This window comes from Dermacentor variabilis, chromosome 5 (assembly GCF_050947875.1).
Source record: "Dermacentor variabilis isolate Ectoservices chromosome 5, ASM5094787v1, whole genome shotgun sequence".
Taxonomy (NCBI): domain Eukaryota; kingdom Metazoa; phylum Arthropoda; class Arachnida; order Ixodida; family Ixodidae; genus Dermacentor; species Dermacentor variabilis.
Window position 1 is genome coordinate 153,332,619 of NC_134572.1, and position 14,159 is coordinate 153,346,777.

General features: G+C 54.7%; 1 protein-coding gene across 1 annotated transcript; it reads right to left on the reverse strand.

Annotated features, from left to right (window-relative positions):
* Positions 1 to 2,593: 2,593 nt before the first annotated feature.
* On the reverse strand, positions 2,594 to 11,540 carry LOC142583674 (uncharacterized). The gene is made up of 3 exons (XM_075694165.1): positions 10,230 to 11,540; positions 9,553 to 9,836; positions 2,594 to 2,732 (listed from the first exon to the last, which is right to left on the reverse strand). Exons 1-3 carry the CDS (start codon positions 11,538 to 11,540, stop codon positions 2,594 to 2,596), a joined length of 1,734 nt encoding a protein of 577 aa, XP_075550280.1.
* Between the last annotated feature and the right edge of the window lie 2,619 nt (positions 11,541 to 14,159).

Genomic DNA, 14,159 nt, shown 5'->3' on the forward strand with positions numbered 1-14,159 from the left:
TGTCGGGCGCATAATTTTCTGTACGTAGGTGGTGGTGTACGTAGGAGGATTGGCTGAATTGCCGTCTACTGCAATAGATGCCACTGAGTGATCCTCGAATGAGCAAAGCTGGGCCAGAGACATCCGGCGTGGCAGTACTTGTTTCGTAAAGCCAAACTTGAACACTGGCATGCAGACGCAATTCGCCGTAATAGATAAAACTGTATGAGGTACTTTGATCCCATGTGTAACCAGGACATCTTCCATACGAGCCGCGTTGTAGTGACCGTCGGGCACTGGTGGGGATGACGCTAAGTCAACGTAAGTGAGTGCCGAAGGTGGCAAGCGAACGAAGTCGACGGAACTAAGGCGACTGGGGTGTGGTTCAGCGGGATCTAAAACAGGCAGGTCAAGGCGGAGAGTACTGGTGGAACAGTCGATGAGAGCAGAATGTGCGGAGAGGAAGTAAAAGCCGAGGATGATGTCGTGGGGACAGTGGGCGATGACAGTAAATAGCACCAGAGTGGAGAGATCGGCAAAGGAGACGCGGGTGGCACACCTACCGATTGCGGGGGCTGTTCCGCCATCGGCGACATGGACAACAGGCGTCGTGGCGGGCGTGATTATCTTGTTGAGCCGGTTACGAAGTTCAGCACTCAGTACTGACATGTGCGCCCCAGTGTCTATAAGAGCAGACGCAGAAACACCGTCGACTTGCACGTCAAGAAGGTTCAGATGAGTGGGAAACGTCAGTAGAGGATTTGGCGGCGTCGGGAGGAATGCAGCGTCACCTCGAGGCGCCGCATCGTCTAGTTTTCCTGTTGGGAGCGGCATCCAAAGCGAGATTGTCGTCGTTGGGGTAAGGAAGAACGAGAATAGGGGCGGTTCGGCGCAGGAGAATCAGTGGCGGCACTATCGGAGCATGCGGCATAAGGACGAGAAGGGCCACCGGGGGGGCGAGAGTAGGCAGTATAGGTAGACCGGGTCGCAGAGCTCCAGCGACTGCGACAGTGCCGAGAAATGTGCCCGATTCAACGGCAGTTAAAACGAAGGGGTTTGTCGTCAGCAGTGCGCCGTTCATATGGGTTGCGGAAACGTGGTCGGTAATAAGATGCGGGCCGGGCGGAATCGATGAAGCCGGGTGGGTATCAGTGCGATGGGCTGAGCAGATCGTGTAAAGACCCAAGTTTTCGAACTCCTGGCGGACAACTGCCTGGATCAGGGAAACCGTGACTGCAGGTGCGTTGGTGGGGCTGGAGTCGAAGGCAGCGGGATCGGCGGCCTCGATCTGACGCCGGACGATCCTCGTAACATAGCCAGTGTTGTTGGGAGGAGGAGCGTCGGCACAGGAACATGTCGCAGGGGTATTGGGCAGACGGGCAAACTGCTGGTCAATACGTCGGATTTTAGCGAGTTCCAGGTGGCAGCAATCTTATATAACTGCATCCAATGTCGCCACGTTGTTGAAAATGAGCAAGTGGAAGGTGTCATCGGAATGCCTTTGAGGATGCGGGAAACCTTGTCAGACTCAGTCATGTGTACGTCAACTTTGCGGCACAGAGACGAGACGTCCTCAATGTATGTGACGTAGGGCACTGTTGACGTCTGCACGCGACCGGTTAACGCCTTCTGCGTGGCAAGTTGATCACCATATGGGTTGCCGAACAAGTCTCGGAGCTTTTGCTTTAGCGAATCCCAGATGGTGAGCTCGTCTTCGTGCGCCCGAAACCAAACTCGAAGTGTGCCATCGAGGTAAAAGACTACGTTGGTGAGCATGAAAGTAGGGTCCCACCGGTTATTGCAGCTGACGTGTTCATACAGGCTGATCCAGTCCTCGACGTCTTCCGCATCTTTCCCCGAGAATACGCCAGGATCATGGGGAGCGGGGACAGTGATGTAGGGCGTGGAAGTGGCAGCTGGTGTCGGAGCCGGCGGAGTCGAGTTGTCGTTGCCGGGAGCCATGAAAGAAGGCTCGACGTACTGTCCACTGCGACGCTCCGTGGCGAGGTACAGGGAACGTCCACCTCCACCAGATATGTTACGTAGGAAGACGCAGACGAAAAGCTATATACAAGCATATTTACAGGGAAATACGGCACACTTGGGCAAGAGGCAACAGCCCGCGGTAGCCTCTAATCGTCGTCGTCGTCTTCACTCTGCTCGCTTCTTCATGATCGCAAATAGTGTTCCGTAGCAATATTTTTATGACTTCATGTAGTGCCTCGGAGATGTGACAAAATTAGTATATGTGGTAAATGAATACATATATGAGTAAATCAATGTAATAAATGAATAGAAGTCTTCAAGTGGCCTGTGAATAATTCGCGCACTTTAACCCTTCAACACCCGAGATCTTTCGTAAAGAAGCGTACAATATTTCCCAAAATGTTTTCCATCAAAGTATTGACACAGTGATGTGGTGCTCCAGCACCGCGGGACGGCGCGCTCAAAGGTCGGCGCCATGAAAGACGATGAAGCGTGTAGGCTGCACGCTCTTCTTCTAGCCCGCCATTAAATAGAACCGTCGACTGTGCAAGACTCAGGCTCCAATCTACGTTACACTTTTCTGGTGGAGGTGCGCGGTACGTGCGACCACTAAGAGATCGAACGCCTTCTACAAGCCCAGCACGAAATGCGGTAGAGCTGACTCCTGTTCTCGTACGGACATGCCGTCTACTTCAAGGACTGCCACCTGAGCACCAGTCTCTTCCAAGTTGAACCAGAAGGATGAGTGCATCGATTCCGTCTTCTTCCTGAACCGCACAGACCGAGGTCCCCCTTAACCAGCCGCTAAGCCCCATGTCCTTCCGTGGGGACGCCTTCGAGGATGTTGAGGACAGGCTCGATCACTTTGAACGTTTCCTAGAATTCAACGGATGGACTCCACAGCGCAATCTATGCAACGCCTACTTTGCCCTCGACGTCTATGCATGGACATGGTTTGAGAACGGTGAGGTGGCCCTATCGATATGGGAGGAATTCCAACGGCAGCTAATCGGCACATACGCCAGCCTCGATAGAAAGGAGCCAGCTGAATCTGCAATTCAGGCGAGAGTATACAGGCCGAACGAAAGCCTCGCAATGTTTGCCGAAGATATGTGCCAACTTTTGCGGCACGGGGATCCGGCCATGCCGGAAGAAAAGAAGCCCAGGAACTTGATGCGTGGTGTCAAGCAAGAGCTATTCGGTGGCGTATTACGCAACCCACCAAAGACTGTTGCAGAGTTTCTTGTGCGAGCCATATCAAGGGAAAAGGGACTACAAGGCCATACAACCATACAACCGCGACCTGTCGCGGTTGTATGGTATGGCAAACAACAAGGCCATACAACCGCGACCTGTCGACCCTATCGCGTGACCCTCTCGCTATACCCTTGGACAATACCGATGCACTGAGGAAGCTCATTAGGCTTGTTGTTCGAGAAGAGCTCCAAAAGCTTCAGGTGCCTCCGACATTGGTACAGCGACTCGATCTGGCAGAGGTCGTCCGTGAGGAAATCAGACAGGCAGTCCAAGTCCCAGAGCGAAGCGAGACACCGCAGCACGAGTTATTACCGCCACAGCCTCGCATGTCGTATGCGGAAGCTGCGCGAAGTTCGTTGTCCCCGATTTTTCACGGTGTGAGCGACGTCCCGGACTTTCATGGCGTGCGCGCCGTTGAACAAGCAACTGCCTACTTCGGGCCTCGCCGAACGCCATTCATGGCTGAAACACGACCACTCCGCAAGGGTGACGTATGGCGCACTGCAGACAGAAGGCCCTTATGTTTTCATTGCGGTGAAGCAGATCATTTCTACTGGGCGTGTCCTTACCGTCGAGCTGGGCTCCGTGGATTTTCACTGAATGCGCCATGCCCGCGAAATGGTGAACTCCCCCTGGAGATAGAGGCCTACCTCGTAGACGCCACAACTTCGTTTGCCCCATGACTCCGTGACCCCCGGTCACCATCACCCGCCCAAAACAGGTCTTCCAGCCCCCTCTTAATGCCGAGCGTAACAAGGCGTCCCTTACCCAGTCCTGCCTCCCGGGAAAACTGAGCCCAGTGACCTGCGAAGGGGAGGTCGCTAAAGTTGCGAAGGCTGAAGATCGCCCGGTACGGCGACCGCGATATGACGTAATTGAGACACAGACAAAGCAGTGTAGTTTGGTGTCAGTATCTTGCCACGTACCAGTCACCATAGATGACCACGAAGTTACGGCGTTAATCGACACGGGTGCGGACACGTCTGTTATGAGCCAGCATCTCGCGCGTATACTGAACAAAGTTTCGACGCAATGGGCCGGAACTCAGATGCGTACTGCAGGAGGGAACCTCATAACTCGAATGGGCCGGTGCACGGCACGAGTCAACATTCGGGGCTTTACGTACATCGGCGACTTCGTCATTCTTCCTGAATGTTTAAAGGAATTTATACTAGGCGTGGATTTCCTTCAGGCGAACGGTACCATCATCGACCTGTAAGAGTCTAGAGTCAGCTTCGCAACTACGCAAGCCATAGTGAACATTAACGGTGATATCGCGCTTCCCGTAGCTGACAATCACGTGACGTTGCCACCCAAGAGCAGCGTGCTTACCCTTGTCCGATGCAACATGGAGGATGACGCCGAAGGAATTGCTTGGGCAAACATCTCCCTGCTTCTTGAGAGTCATATTTGCGTAGCCAGAGGGCTTCTTCAGGTGCGAAAACAAAGTTCGGTTGTCTTGCTAACAAACTTTAGCAAAGAGTATCGGTATGTACCGCGAGGAACGACAATCGCATTCCTTCGCGAAATCATTGATGTTACTGACATTGCTACAATGAAAATCGCATCGTCTCAGCAATAGGAATTACCCAACCAATAAAACGTATTCTCGTTAACGCTGCTCTGCCAGACCATCAGAAAGACCGTCTGTTGTGTCTCGTGAATGAATTTGCGGACTGTTTTGAATGTTCTCCAAAGTATGGCACACGTCCATCACAAAGCACCGCATTATTACGGACGAGTCCGCGCATCCTGTTCGTCAGCATCCTTACAGAATGTCTCCAGTGGAAAGGGAAGCGATCTAGCATCAGGTGAACAAGATGCTCCTAGACGACGTGGTCCAGCCGTCCACAAGCCCGTGGGCCTCCCCTGTAGTGTTAGTCATAAAGAAAGACGACACACTACGCTTCTGCGTAGGTTACAGAAAGTTGAACCGTGTCACCAAGTGCGAAGTTTATCCATTTCCACGCATCGACGACGCGTTGGATCGTGTACAACATGCAAAGTTTTTTCTTGGTTGGATCTTGCATCAGGGTACTGGAAAATCGAAGTTGATGAACAGGATCGTGAAGAAAACAGCGTTTGTGACACCTGACGGGCTTTATGACCGTTAGCAGTGTGTTCAATGGGGCTGGTTGATTCATCTTTAGGATAAAAACAGGAACAGCTTTATAAGTTCAAAGTCTTTGTTCAGTCTTTGTTTATGAGTTCAGTCTTTGCTCCGCAACTACCACCTTTCAGTGGATGACGGAAACCGTGCTTGCTGAACTCAAACGGCCAACCTGCCTCGTATACTTGGACGACGTCGTCTTGTTCTCGAGCACGTTTGACGAAGACCTCGCACGACTCGAGAGTGTCCTCGCTTCGATCCGTACTGCCGGCCTTACCATCAAGCCTGAAAAGTGCTACTTCGGGATCCAAGAGCTCAAGTTTCTCGGCCATGTCGTTGGTCCTACAGGCGTCCGACCAGACGCCTACAAGTTGGCTGCAGTCGCCGCGTTCTCACCACCCACAGACAAGAAGGCTTTCCAACACTTCCTTGGATTGTGCGCTTACTATAGGCGCTTCGTCGAGGGATTCTCCAGAATTGCTGAGCCTCTGACATGGCTTACAAGCGACGATGTGCCTTTCATTCGGGCGGACTAGCAGCAGCAGTCGTTCAATGAATTGCGCAAGCGTTTGCAAGCGGTCCCAATACTTGCTCATTTAGACGAAGACGCTACAATTCATACTGACGCCAGCAATGCGGGTCTCGGCACATTTCTTGTGCAGTGGCAAGCTGGTTGTGGCTTATTACCATTGCTTATGCAAGCCGCAGTCTTACAATGGCTGAGAAAAACTACTCAACCACCAAAAAAGAATGCTTAGCGGTTGTGTGGGCAATCGGTAAAATCCGACCCTACTTGTACGGTAGACCCTTTAAGGCTGTCAGCAATCACCACGCCCTTTGCTGGCTTGACAACATCAAAGATCCTTCAGGCATTCTAGCCCGTTAGAGCCTGCACTTAAAAGACTACGATATTACAATTGCCTACCGATATGGAAGGAGGCACAGCTACGCTGACTGTTTGTCACGGGCACCACTCCCTACGACGTCATCGGACCCTGACCATGACTTTCCATTTGTCGGCGTTATCGGCGCCATAAAGGTAGCTGAGTACCAATACGCTGACCCTGAGCTGCTGCCGCTGATCGAGCACCTTCAGGGAGTTGAAGGTTTTTTACCCCGCTCGCTCGTGCGCAGCTTATGATCGTACTATTTGCACAACGTCCTTGACAGGAAAAACTGCGGAAGCGGTCCAAATACCTCTTTGTCGTGCCATCGGCGCTGCCGCAAGGCATATTGCAAGCCTGCCATGATGAGCCATGCGTGGGACACCTGGGTTTCACTAAGACATTAGCAACGATACGACAGAAGTATTACTGACCCCGGCTTATGTGCCACGATTAAACCACCACTTAAACCGGCTGGCTTTCTCCACGCGGTGTATCGTCATCAAGCGCCGCTCCAACAAATAGGAATGGATCTATTTGGGCCATTCTCAGTGACCTCTTCGCGCAACAGATGGATAGTCGTCGCTACCGACTACTGAACCCGGTACGCCGAAACCGAAGCTATTCCGCAGGCGAACTCGTATGAAGTGGCCAAGTTCTTTGTACGCCACGTCATCCTACGGCATGGTGTAGCGTCTGTTCTCATCACCGACCGCGGTACAGCGTTTACAGCCGAACTTATGCACGACGTTCTCCAGCTGACGCAAAGCTCTCACCGCAGCAGCACTTCGCATCACCCTCAAACCAATGGATTAACGGAACGTCAGAACAGAACGCTGGCTGATATGCTCTCCATGTATGTCGACGCAGAGCACAAGACGTGAGCCGAGATTTTACCCTGTGTGACTTTTGCGTATAACACTGCTGTACAAGAGACTACACAGTTAACGCCGTTCGAACTTGTATACGGGCGTCACGTCAGGTCAACAATTGACGCCATGCTACCTCTGGCTGATAATGACCCGACCAGCGAACATGTGGAAGAGTTCTTACAAAGAGCTGAAGAAGCACGCCAGCTTGCTCGGCATCTTATGCGGAGTCAGCAGCATACCGACACCCTTCGATACAACCAGGGTCAACGCGACGTCCATTACAATACCGGCGCCTGCGTGTGGGTCTGGACGCCCATCCGTCGCCGTGGACTTTCGGAAAAGTTCTTCCGCTGGCGTTTTGGTCCCTAGAAGGTTACACGCCGCCTCAGCGACGTGACCTACGAAGCCTTCCCTTGGAGTTTGGACCCCGGTTCGCTCCGTCGTCGTCCTCGCGCTCAAGGTGTTCATGTAGTGCGCATATAACGCTACTATGCGTGAATCCTAGTACTGAACGTGAACCCTACTACCTGAACGCAGAGATGCACCTGGGGAGCTCCATCTCTTGTATTCGCTGAAAGAACTTTTCGAGGTGACCGAGATGGTCGCGTTTCGCATGGGGGACAATTCACATAGCGATGTGGGGCTCCAGCACCGCGGGACGGCGCGCGCAAAAGCCGGCGCCATGAAAGACGATGAAGCGTGTAGGCTGCACGCTCTTCTTCGGGCCCGCCATTAAAGAGAAGCAGCTACTTTGTAAGACTCCAGCTTCAATCTACGTTACAATATTTCACATTAGACCATGATGAGGAAAATATGTGTAATGCATGCAAGGCTTAATTTTATATTTTCCCGAAGCAGCGATGGGGAAGAACGCAGCGACAAATCTGTGAATAACTTGACTTTTTATAGGGCATGCCCACAAGACAGACAGACAGACAAGAAACTTTAATTGGTCCTAAGGGACTACGTTGCCGTAGTCGCGGGCCGCACCTGCGCCGGGGGCGGAAGACCGTGATCTTCAGCCCTGTTGCAGGCCCTTTGGACAGCCCGAAGCTGGACTTGAAGGTCGTTGCTCTTGACGGCTTCATCCCAGTCTTCTTGCCGGTTTAAAGGCGAGTGGCGCAACGCAGAATATTGCCACAGCATGTGGTTCAAGGTCGACCGTTCCTCGCCGCAGTCTGGGCAGCGGGGATCCACACCCGGAGTGTAGTGGCTCAGCCTCGAGCGAGACGGAAAGGAGCCCGTCTGCAGCATTCTCAGCACCGAGGCCTGGGGTCTGCCCAGCTTCGGGTGAGGAGCCGGATACTGTCTGCGTCCCAGCTGGTAATGAGTAGTGATCTCGTGGAAAGTAAGCAGCGGGTCCGTGGTTCGGTCGATCCCCTGCGAAGCCGGGCCCCTCGGACTGGCGCGGTTGATGAGACCTCGCGCCTGGTCGTGGGCCAGCTCATTAGGGTTGATCGAGCCGGTGGAGACGTTCCGGCCCATGTGAGCCGGGAACTAAGTAATGACATGACGGGCCGTGCCTGTCTTGCGGGTCCTCAGCACTGCCGCAGCCTCGGCCGAGACAGAGCCGGCGAGAAAGGCCATTGCCGCCGACCTGGAGTCCGTGAAGATATGCGTGCGCCCGGGTTCGCACAGAGCCAGCGCCACTGCGACTTGCTCTGCGACGGACGCCGTCGAGCGTTGTATAGACGCCGCATTCAGGATCTTGCACTGGGGGTCAACCACCGTGGCCACGTACGAGTTTGATCCGGGATACCGCGCCGCGTCGACAAAAGACGCGAGCTCTGGGGTTTGCAGGGCAGTCTCGATGAGTGCTCGGGCTCTGGCTGCGCGCCGGGCCTCGTTGTGTTGTGGATGAACATTCCTCGGGAAGGGGGAGACTCGAAAGGTTTCCCTTTCACTCTGGCAAAGCGGGACGGCGCACGACTCCTCGGCCATGGCTGCCAGACCCGCCATCTCGAGTATTCGGCGGCCGGCCTTGGTGGTAGAGAGGCGAACGATCTGTGCCGTTTTCTGCGCTTCGACGACTTCGCTCAGGGTGTTGTGGACCCCGAGTTGCATCAACTTCTCCGTGCTGGTCGTCATGGGGATGCCGAGGACTCGTTTAATACTCTTCCTCATGAGTGCGTCGATCTTGTTCTCCTCCGAACGTGACCAGTTTAGCGCAGAAGCCACGTAGTTGATATGGCTCATAAGGAAGGCGTGGTAGATCCTTATGAGGTTGGCTTCGATGATGCCCCCCCTCCTGCTTGTCACTCGCGAAACAAGTCTGAGCATGTTCTCCGTCTTCGCAGTCAGGCGCGCGATCGTTTGCGCGTTGCTGCCCTTTGCATTGAGGACCAGACCGAGCACTCTGAGTGAATCCACCCTCTGGATGCGCTGACCCGTCTTCGTTCTGAGTTCAATCGATACTTGGTCCAGCGTCGTGTCGAACTTGCGGCCTTTTCTGTCGGGTCGATACAGCAAGAGTTCCGACTTAGTCGGCGAAAGGACCAGTCCCGTGCCCTCGAGGAATTCTTCCGCGACTTGCAAGGCTTCTTGCAGGGCCCGCTCCACCGCTGCGTCCGACCCACCGCCGCACCAGACGGTGATGTCGTCCGCGTAGATAGCGTGATTGAGATTGACGGCCCCGAGTCGGTCGAGTCGGACTGATAGGTCGCTCATGGAGATGTTGAAGAGCAGTGGAGATAACACCGCACCCTGCGGCGTGCCGCAGGCTCCCAGCGCGTATCCGTCCGACTTGATCTGGCCCAATTTGATCGTGGCCTTGCGATCCCTTAGGAAAGAGCTCACGAACGCGTGAAAGCGTTCGCCGAGGTTCAATCTCGTCACAGAGTCGAGGACGTGCTTGTGCTTGACCGTGTCGAAGGCCTTGGCGATGTCCAGCGCCAAGATGCCTCGAACGTCTCTCGTGACCACGTCGACTATCTGCCTCTTGATCAGCAGCATGACCTCTTGAGTGGACAGCGAGGGTCTGAAGCCGACCATATTCGGCGGGAGCAGGTGTCGTTCCTCGACATGCCTCGATATTCTGTTGTGGATGACATGCTCCGCCACCTTGCCCACGCAAGACGTGAGCGAAATGGGTCGCAGGCTGTCTATGGCTGGTGTCTTGCCCGGCTTCGGAATTAGGATCACCGAGGCTTCCTTCCAGGCATCCGGTACGATGCCGGCCTCCCAGACATCGTTTATTTCTTTGGTGAGCAGTTCGATCGAGCCTTCGTCTAAATTTCGAAGGAGTCTGTTCGAGATTCCATCCGGCCCGGGCGCCGATCTTCCGTTGAGGCCTTGAAGGGTCGCTCTGACTTCCGAGACGGAGAAGGGGGCGTCGAGCTCCTTGTCCGCCTTGCCGCCATAGGCCGGGTAATCTTCTGGCCCGGTCTGCCTGATGGGGAGGTAGCGACGCGCGACTTCGTCCATCACTTCGTTCATAGATGCGCCTTCGCTATTAAGCTTGTGGACCAGCCTATTGATAGCCAGAGTGTGGTTTCTCTTAGACTGGCTGTCGTCCAATAACTGCTTGAGGAGGTTCCACTTGCCTCCCGCACGCATCTGGCCGTCGACGGACGCGCATACTTCGTTCCATTGCTGCTGGCCGAGCTCCTTGCAGTGCGGTTCGATCTCGTGGTTGAGGGCCGCAATCCTCCTCCGGAGGTGGCGATTCAGCTTCCGCGTCTTCCATCTGGCCGTGAGGGAATTCTTGGCTTCGAGCAGGTGCGCCAATCGAGCATCCATGCGATCGAGCTTGAGGTCCGTTTCGACGGTCCTGGTGACCGCAGCTACATCCTTCTTGAGCTGCGCTACGAGGTCCGCAAACGACTCGTATTTTTCGTGGTCGTCCTTCCTTCTCTTTCGGAAGGCGTCCCAGTCGACTATTTCGAAGGCCCTCTGCGGGGCCTCGCTGACCGGTAGGGAGATTTCCACGATGTAGTGGTCACTTCCCAGGTTCTCTTTCAAGTTGTGCCACTCCGCTCCCGGCGCGTTCTTGACGAAGGCCAGATCCGGGGTGGTGGCTCTCGAGACCGAGTTTCCCATGCGTGTGGGGTAATGGGGGTCGGTTATCAGTTCTAGGGAGCTGTCAGTCGCTGCCTGCAGGAGTCTGCAGCCTTTGGGAATGCTTCTCACGTAGCCCCAGGCTTCATGCGGCGCGTTGAAATCTCCAGCCATAACGAGCGGCGTCTCCCGCGCCTTGGACGATGCCTTGGTTGTTAGGCTGTAGAAGGTCTGCCGGTTGTCCCTAGGCGAGCAGTACACATTGATAACGAAGACGCTGTTCTTGAGCCAACTGTTTGGTATGATCTCGACGAGCAACGCTTCCAGCTTGGTGTTGCCAAGACGGAGATCGTGCTCCTGGAAGGCGCACTTATTTGCAATAAGTATCGCGATGCCGAGCCCGTTCTCCGCCAACGAGGAGACAGCTCGGTACCCCTGGAGAGAAATCGTTTCCATTCCCGTTTCCTGTAGCAAAATGACGTGGGGCCTCTCCTGCGGCTCCCGGGCCTTGATGAACTGCACCAATTGAGACCTGCGCCTCCGAAAGCTGGCGCAGTTCCACTGCCACACGATGAGCTTGCTATCCGGTCTGGCCATGGTTGGGCATGTTGGACCGGAGCTGGGCTGAGATGCCATCTTGCACGTCAGACCACGACTGCTGGTTGTCTTGTAGCATTTCACTGGACACCGCCTCCGGCGTGGCGGCGTCGCCGTAGTGTACGTCACATCGCTTGGCAAGCTCGTTCTCAAGCAGTTGCACTCTGAGTAGAAGAGCCTGGTTACTCTGTACCAGCTCGGCAAAGGATTTTTGCATGCGGTCCAAGGACCTCTGCATGGCAGCCTCCGCCGTGTTCACGTCCTCAACAGTACCCTGGGAGGAGGTGGCTCTGCGCTTGACCGCTCTTGCTGTGGCCCCTTCTTCCGTAGACGTTTGCCTTGGTGCGGCCGTTTGAACGGCGCTGCCGTTTCGGAAGGCCTCAAAGTCGGCCTTCATTCTCCGGATTTCCTCCTTGAGGCTGGCGTTTTCGTTCATCAACTGCGCGATCCTGGGATCATGCGCCCGCTCGCTCTCCTGTGCGGCGGCGTGTTGCGTCCGGCCCGTCTGCTTCATCTGTTTCACTTTGTCGGCCCAGGCGGGACCTCCTGCGATGCGCACGTTGGACTTGGAGCGGCCCCTAGATTGAGAGCGCCCCCGTTGCACGGAGCGCTCATGTGAGCGGGAGCGCGTTCTAGAGCGAGAAAGACTGCGCGAGCGGGAGCGTCCCCTCGAAGAGCTCCTCTTCTGTAGCGCTGACGTCAGTGCCTGGCTCATCTCGCGTGCCGCGTTGCCGCCCTTCTTGGCGTCGCCAGTTTTCTTCCGCCGGCGCTTTCGGCATCTCTGCCTGACGACATACGGCGTTTGGAAGCGTTGCTCGCACTTACGATCAGCTGTTGGGTGAGGGCCTCCGCATATGCCGCATTTCGCCTCACACTGGTGGCCTTCAGTGGGGGACACGGCTCCGCATCCCCTGCACTTCTTCACACTCGGGGTCGGACATACATCGGCCCTGTGGCCCAGTTCCCCACAACCGTAGCACACATCAACTTGCCTTCTGTATAGAGAGCAGGGAAGCATGCCTGCTCCACACATGACAAAGTTCGGCACCCTCAGTCCGTCGAACAGGACGATAACCGTAGTGGTGGTCTTGATGCGACGCACCTCGAACGCGGTGGGGTTCCGCCGGTGTACGATCATTGCGCGGAGCTTAGCGTCGTTGAACTCGACGTCGACGCCCCTCACAACACCCTTGCATGTATTGTCCGAGGCGGCCATGTACGCGGCCACTTCAAAGACACCTTCGCGCAGGTGTATCTGTTGAACCATCGCGTAAGCACGCGCGTTCCTTTCTTCTGGTGTTGAGACGACGTAGATGTTTTGCACGTTATTTGGGCAGACGATGTCTTCGCCAACCTCGTCGGGTGAAAGCGCCGCCGCCATAGCCAGCGCCTGTGCCACTCTAATAGTGCTGATCTTTTTCACGTCGAGGCCACCCCTTGGCCTAACGATGACTCGAATATGGTCCCGTGGCAGTCTCGGGAGCCTTGAGGCTGCGGCTAGCTTCTTCAGCGCGTTCCGCTGGGCTGCTGTGCGGCGGCCGCCCCTGCGGCCTCCCTGCTTTACCGGGCTCGGCGTCGACTTGGAAGTCTCTTGCCTTGCCTTCTTAGTCTTGCCCGTTGCCGTGGTCCAGCCGGGGCACCTTGCTTCTTCGGGGGTGATTTCCACCCCCTCCACCATCTCGACTTCGGGCATGATGCCCCACCGCCCCGGAGTTAGGCCAAGGCCTAGCCCGTACTCCTCACCGGCGTTGACCAGTTAGGGTTAGCTCCGCCCGGCGTGGCGAAAAGTTCAAGGTCGTATAAAGGTTCCAGAAAAGCACCTACCGATATAAATCCGGTATCGGCTTGATCCCCGCAACAAACTGCGTCGAATGATGTACAGTGTTCAAGCGTTTTCGCGGACTGTACCACCGAAAACATTTGAAGAAACGGGAGCCGATGTTTGCGCGTCCGCACTTCTCGGTGCCCCCTGGCGATAGCCCCGCATGCCCACAAAAGAAAATTACACTCAACGTAAAACGATAGCGGCGAACACAGCTGACAATCTTTGGAATCTCATCAGCGGTTCAATTGCGTCGGTTTTGATACACCACTCGTCGAAGGTCCTAGTGAAATTGGTGGTGACCGTGTGGTTTCCATAAACTAATATAAAATTTGTGTCGTGCGTGCAATGTAATAATTCATGATTCGACGAGGAAATGCGCGACAGATTGAATGAAAAATATTATTCCCGTAAACTCCATTTCATGCAGGCGCTTCTTGCGCAGAGCGATAACGTTAATATTTGCTCTTCCTTGAAAAGCGATCACATGACAAACATAAAAAAGCACACGTGTCAATAGTTATTCTAAATGATAATGAATGGCAACTACTTTAAACAACAGGCTGTCCTTAAACACACGTGTAACCTAGGCTCGAGCTGAATCATCTGAACAGGTGATAGCAGCAGGAATCGAAAGCATTCAAGAATATGTTCTA

What these genes read in the sequence shown, in the direction of transcription:
- LOC142583674 (XM_075694165.1), bottom strand. Translation starts at nt 11,540, where the DNA reads ATGGAAACGATTTCTCTCCAGGGGTACCGAGCTGTCTCCTCGTTGGCG. An exon ending in ATGCCTGGAAGGAAGCCTCG is followed by an intron (nt 9,837 to 10,229) that starts GTGATCCTAATT and finishes AAATTGGGCCAG; the next exon opens with ATCAAGTCGGACGGATACGC. An exon ending in ACTAAGTCGGAACTCTTGCT is followed by an intron (nt 2,733 to 9,552) that starts GTATCGACCCGA and finishes TGTGCGGTTCAG; the next exon opens with GAAGAAGACGGAATCGATGC.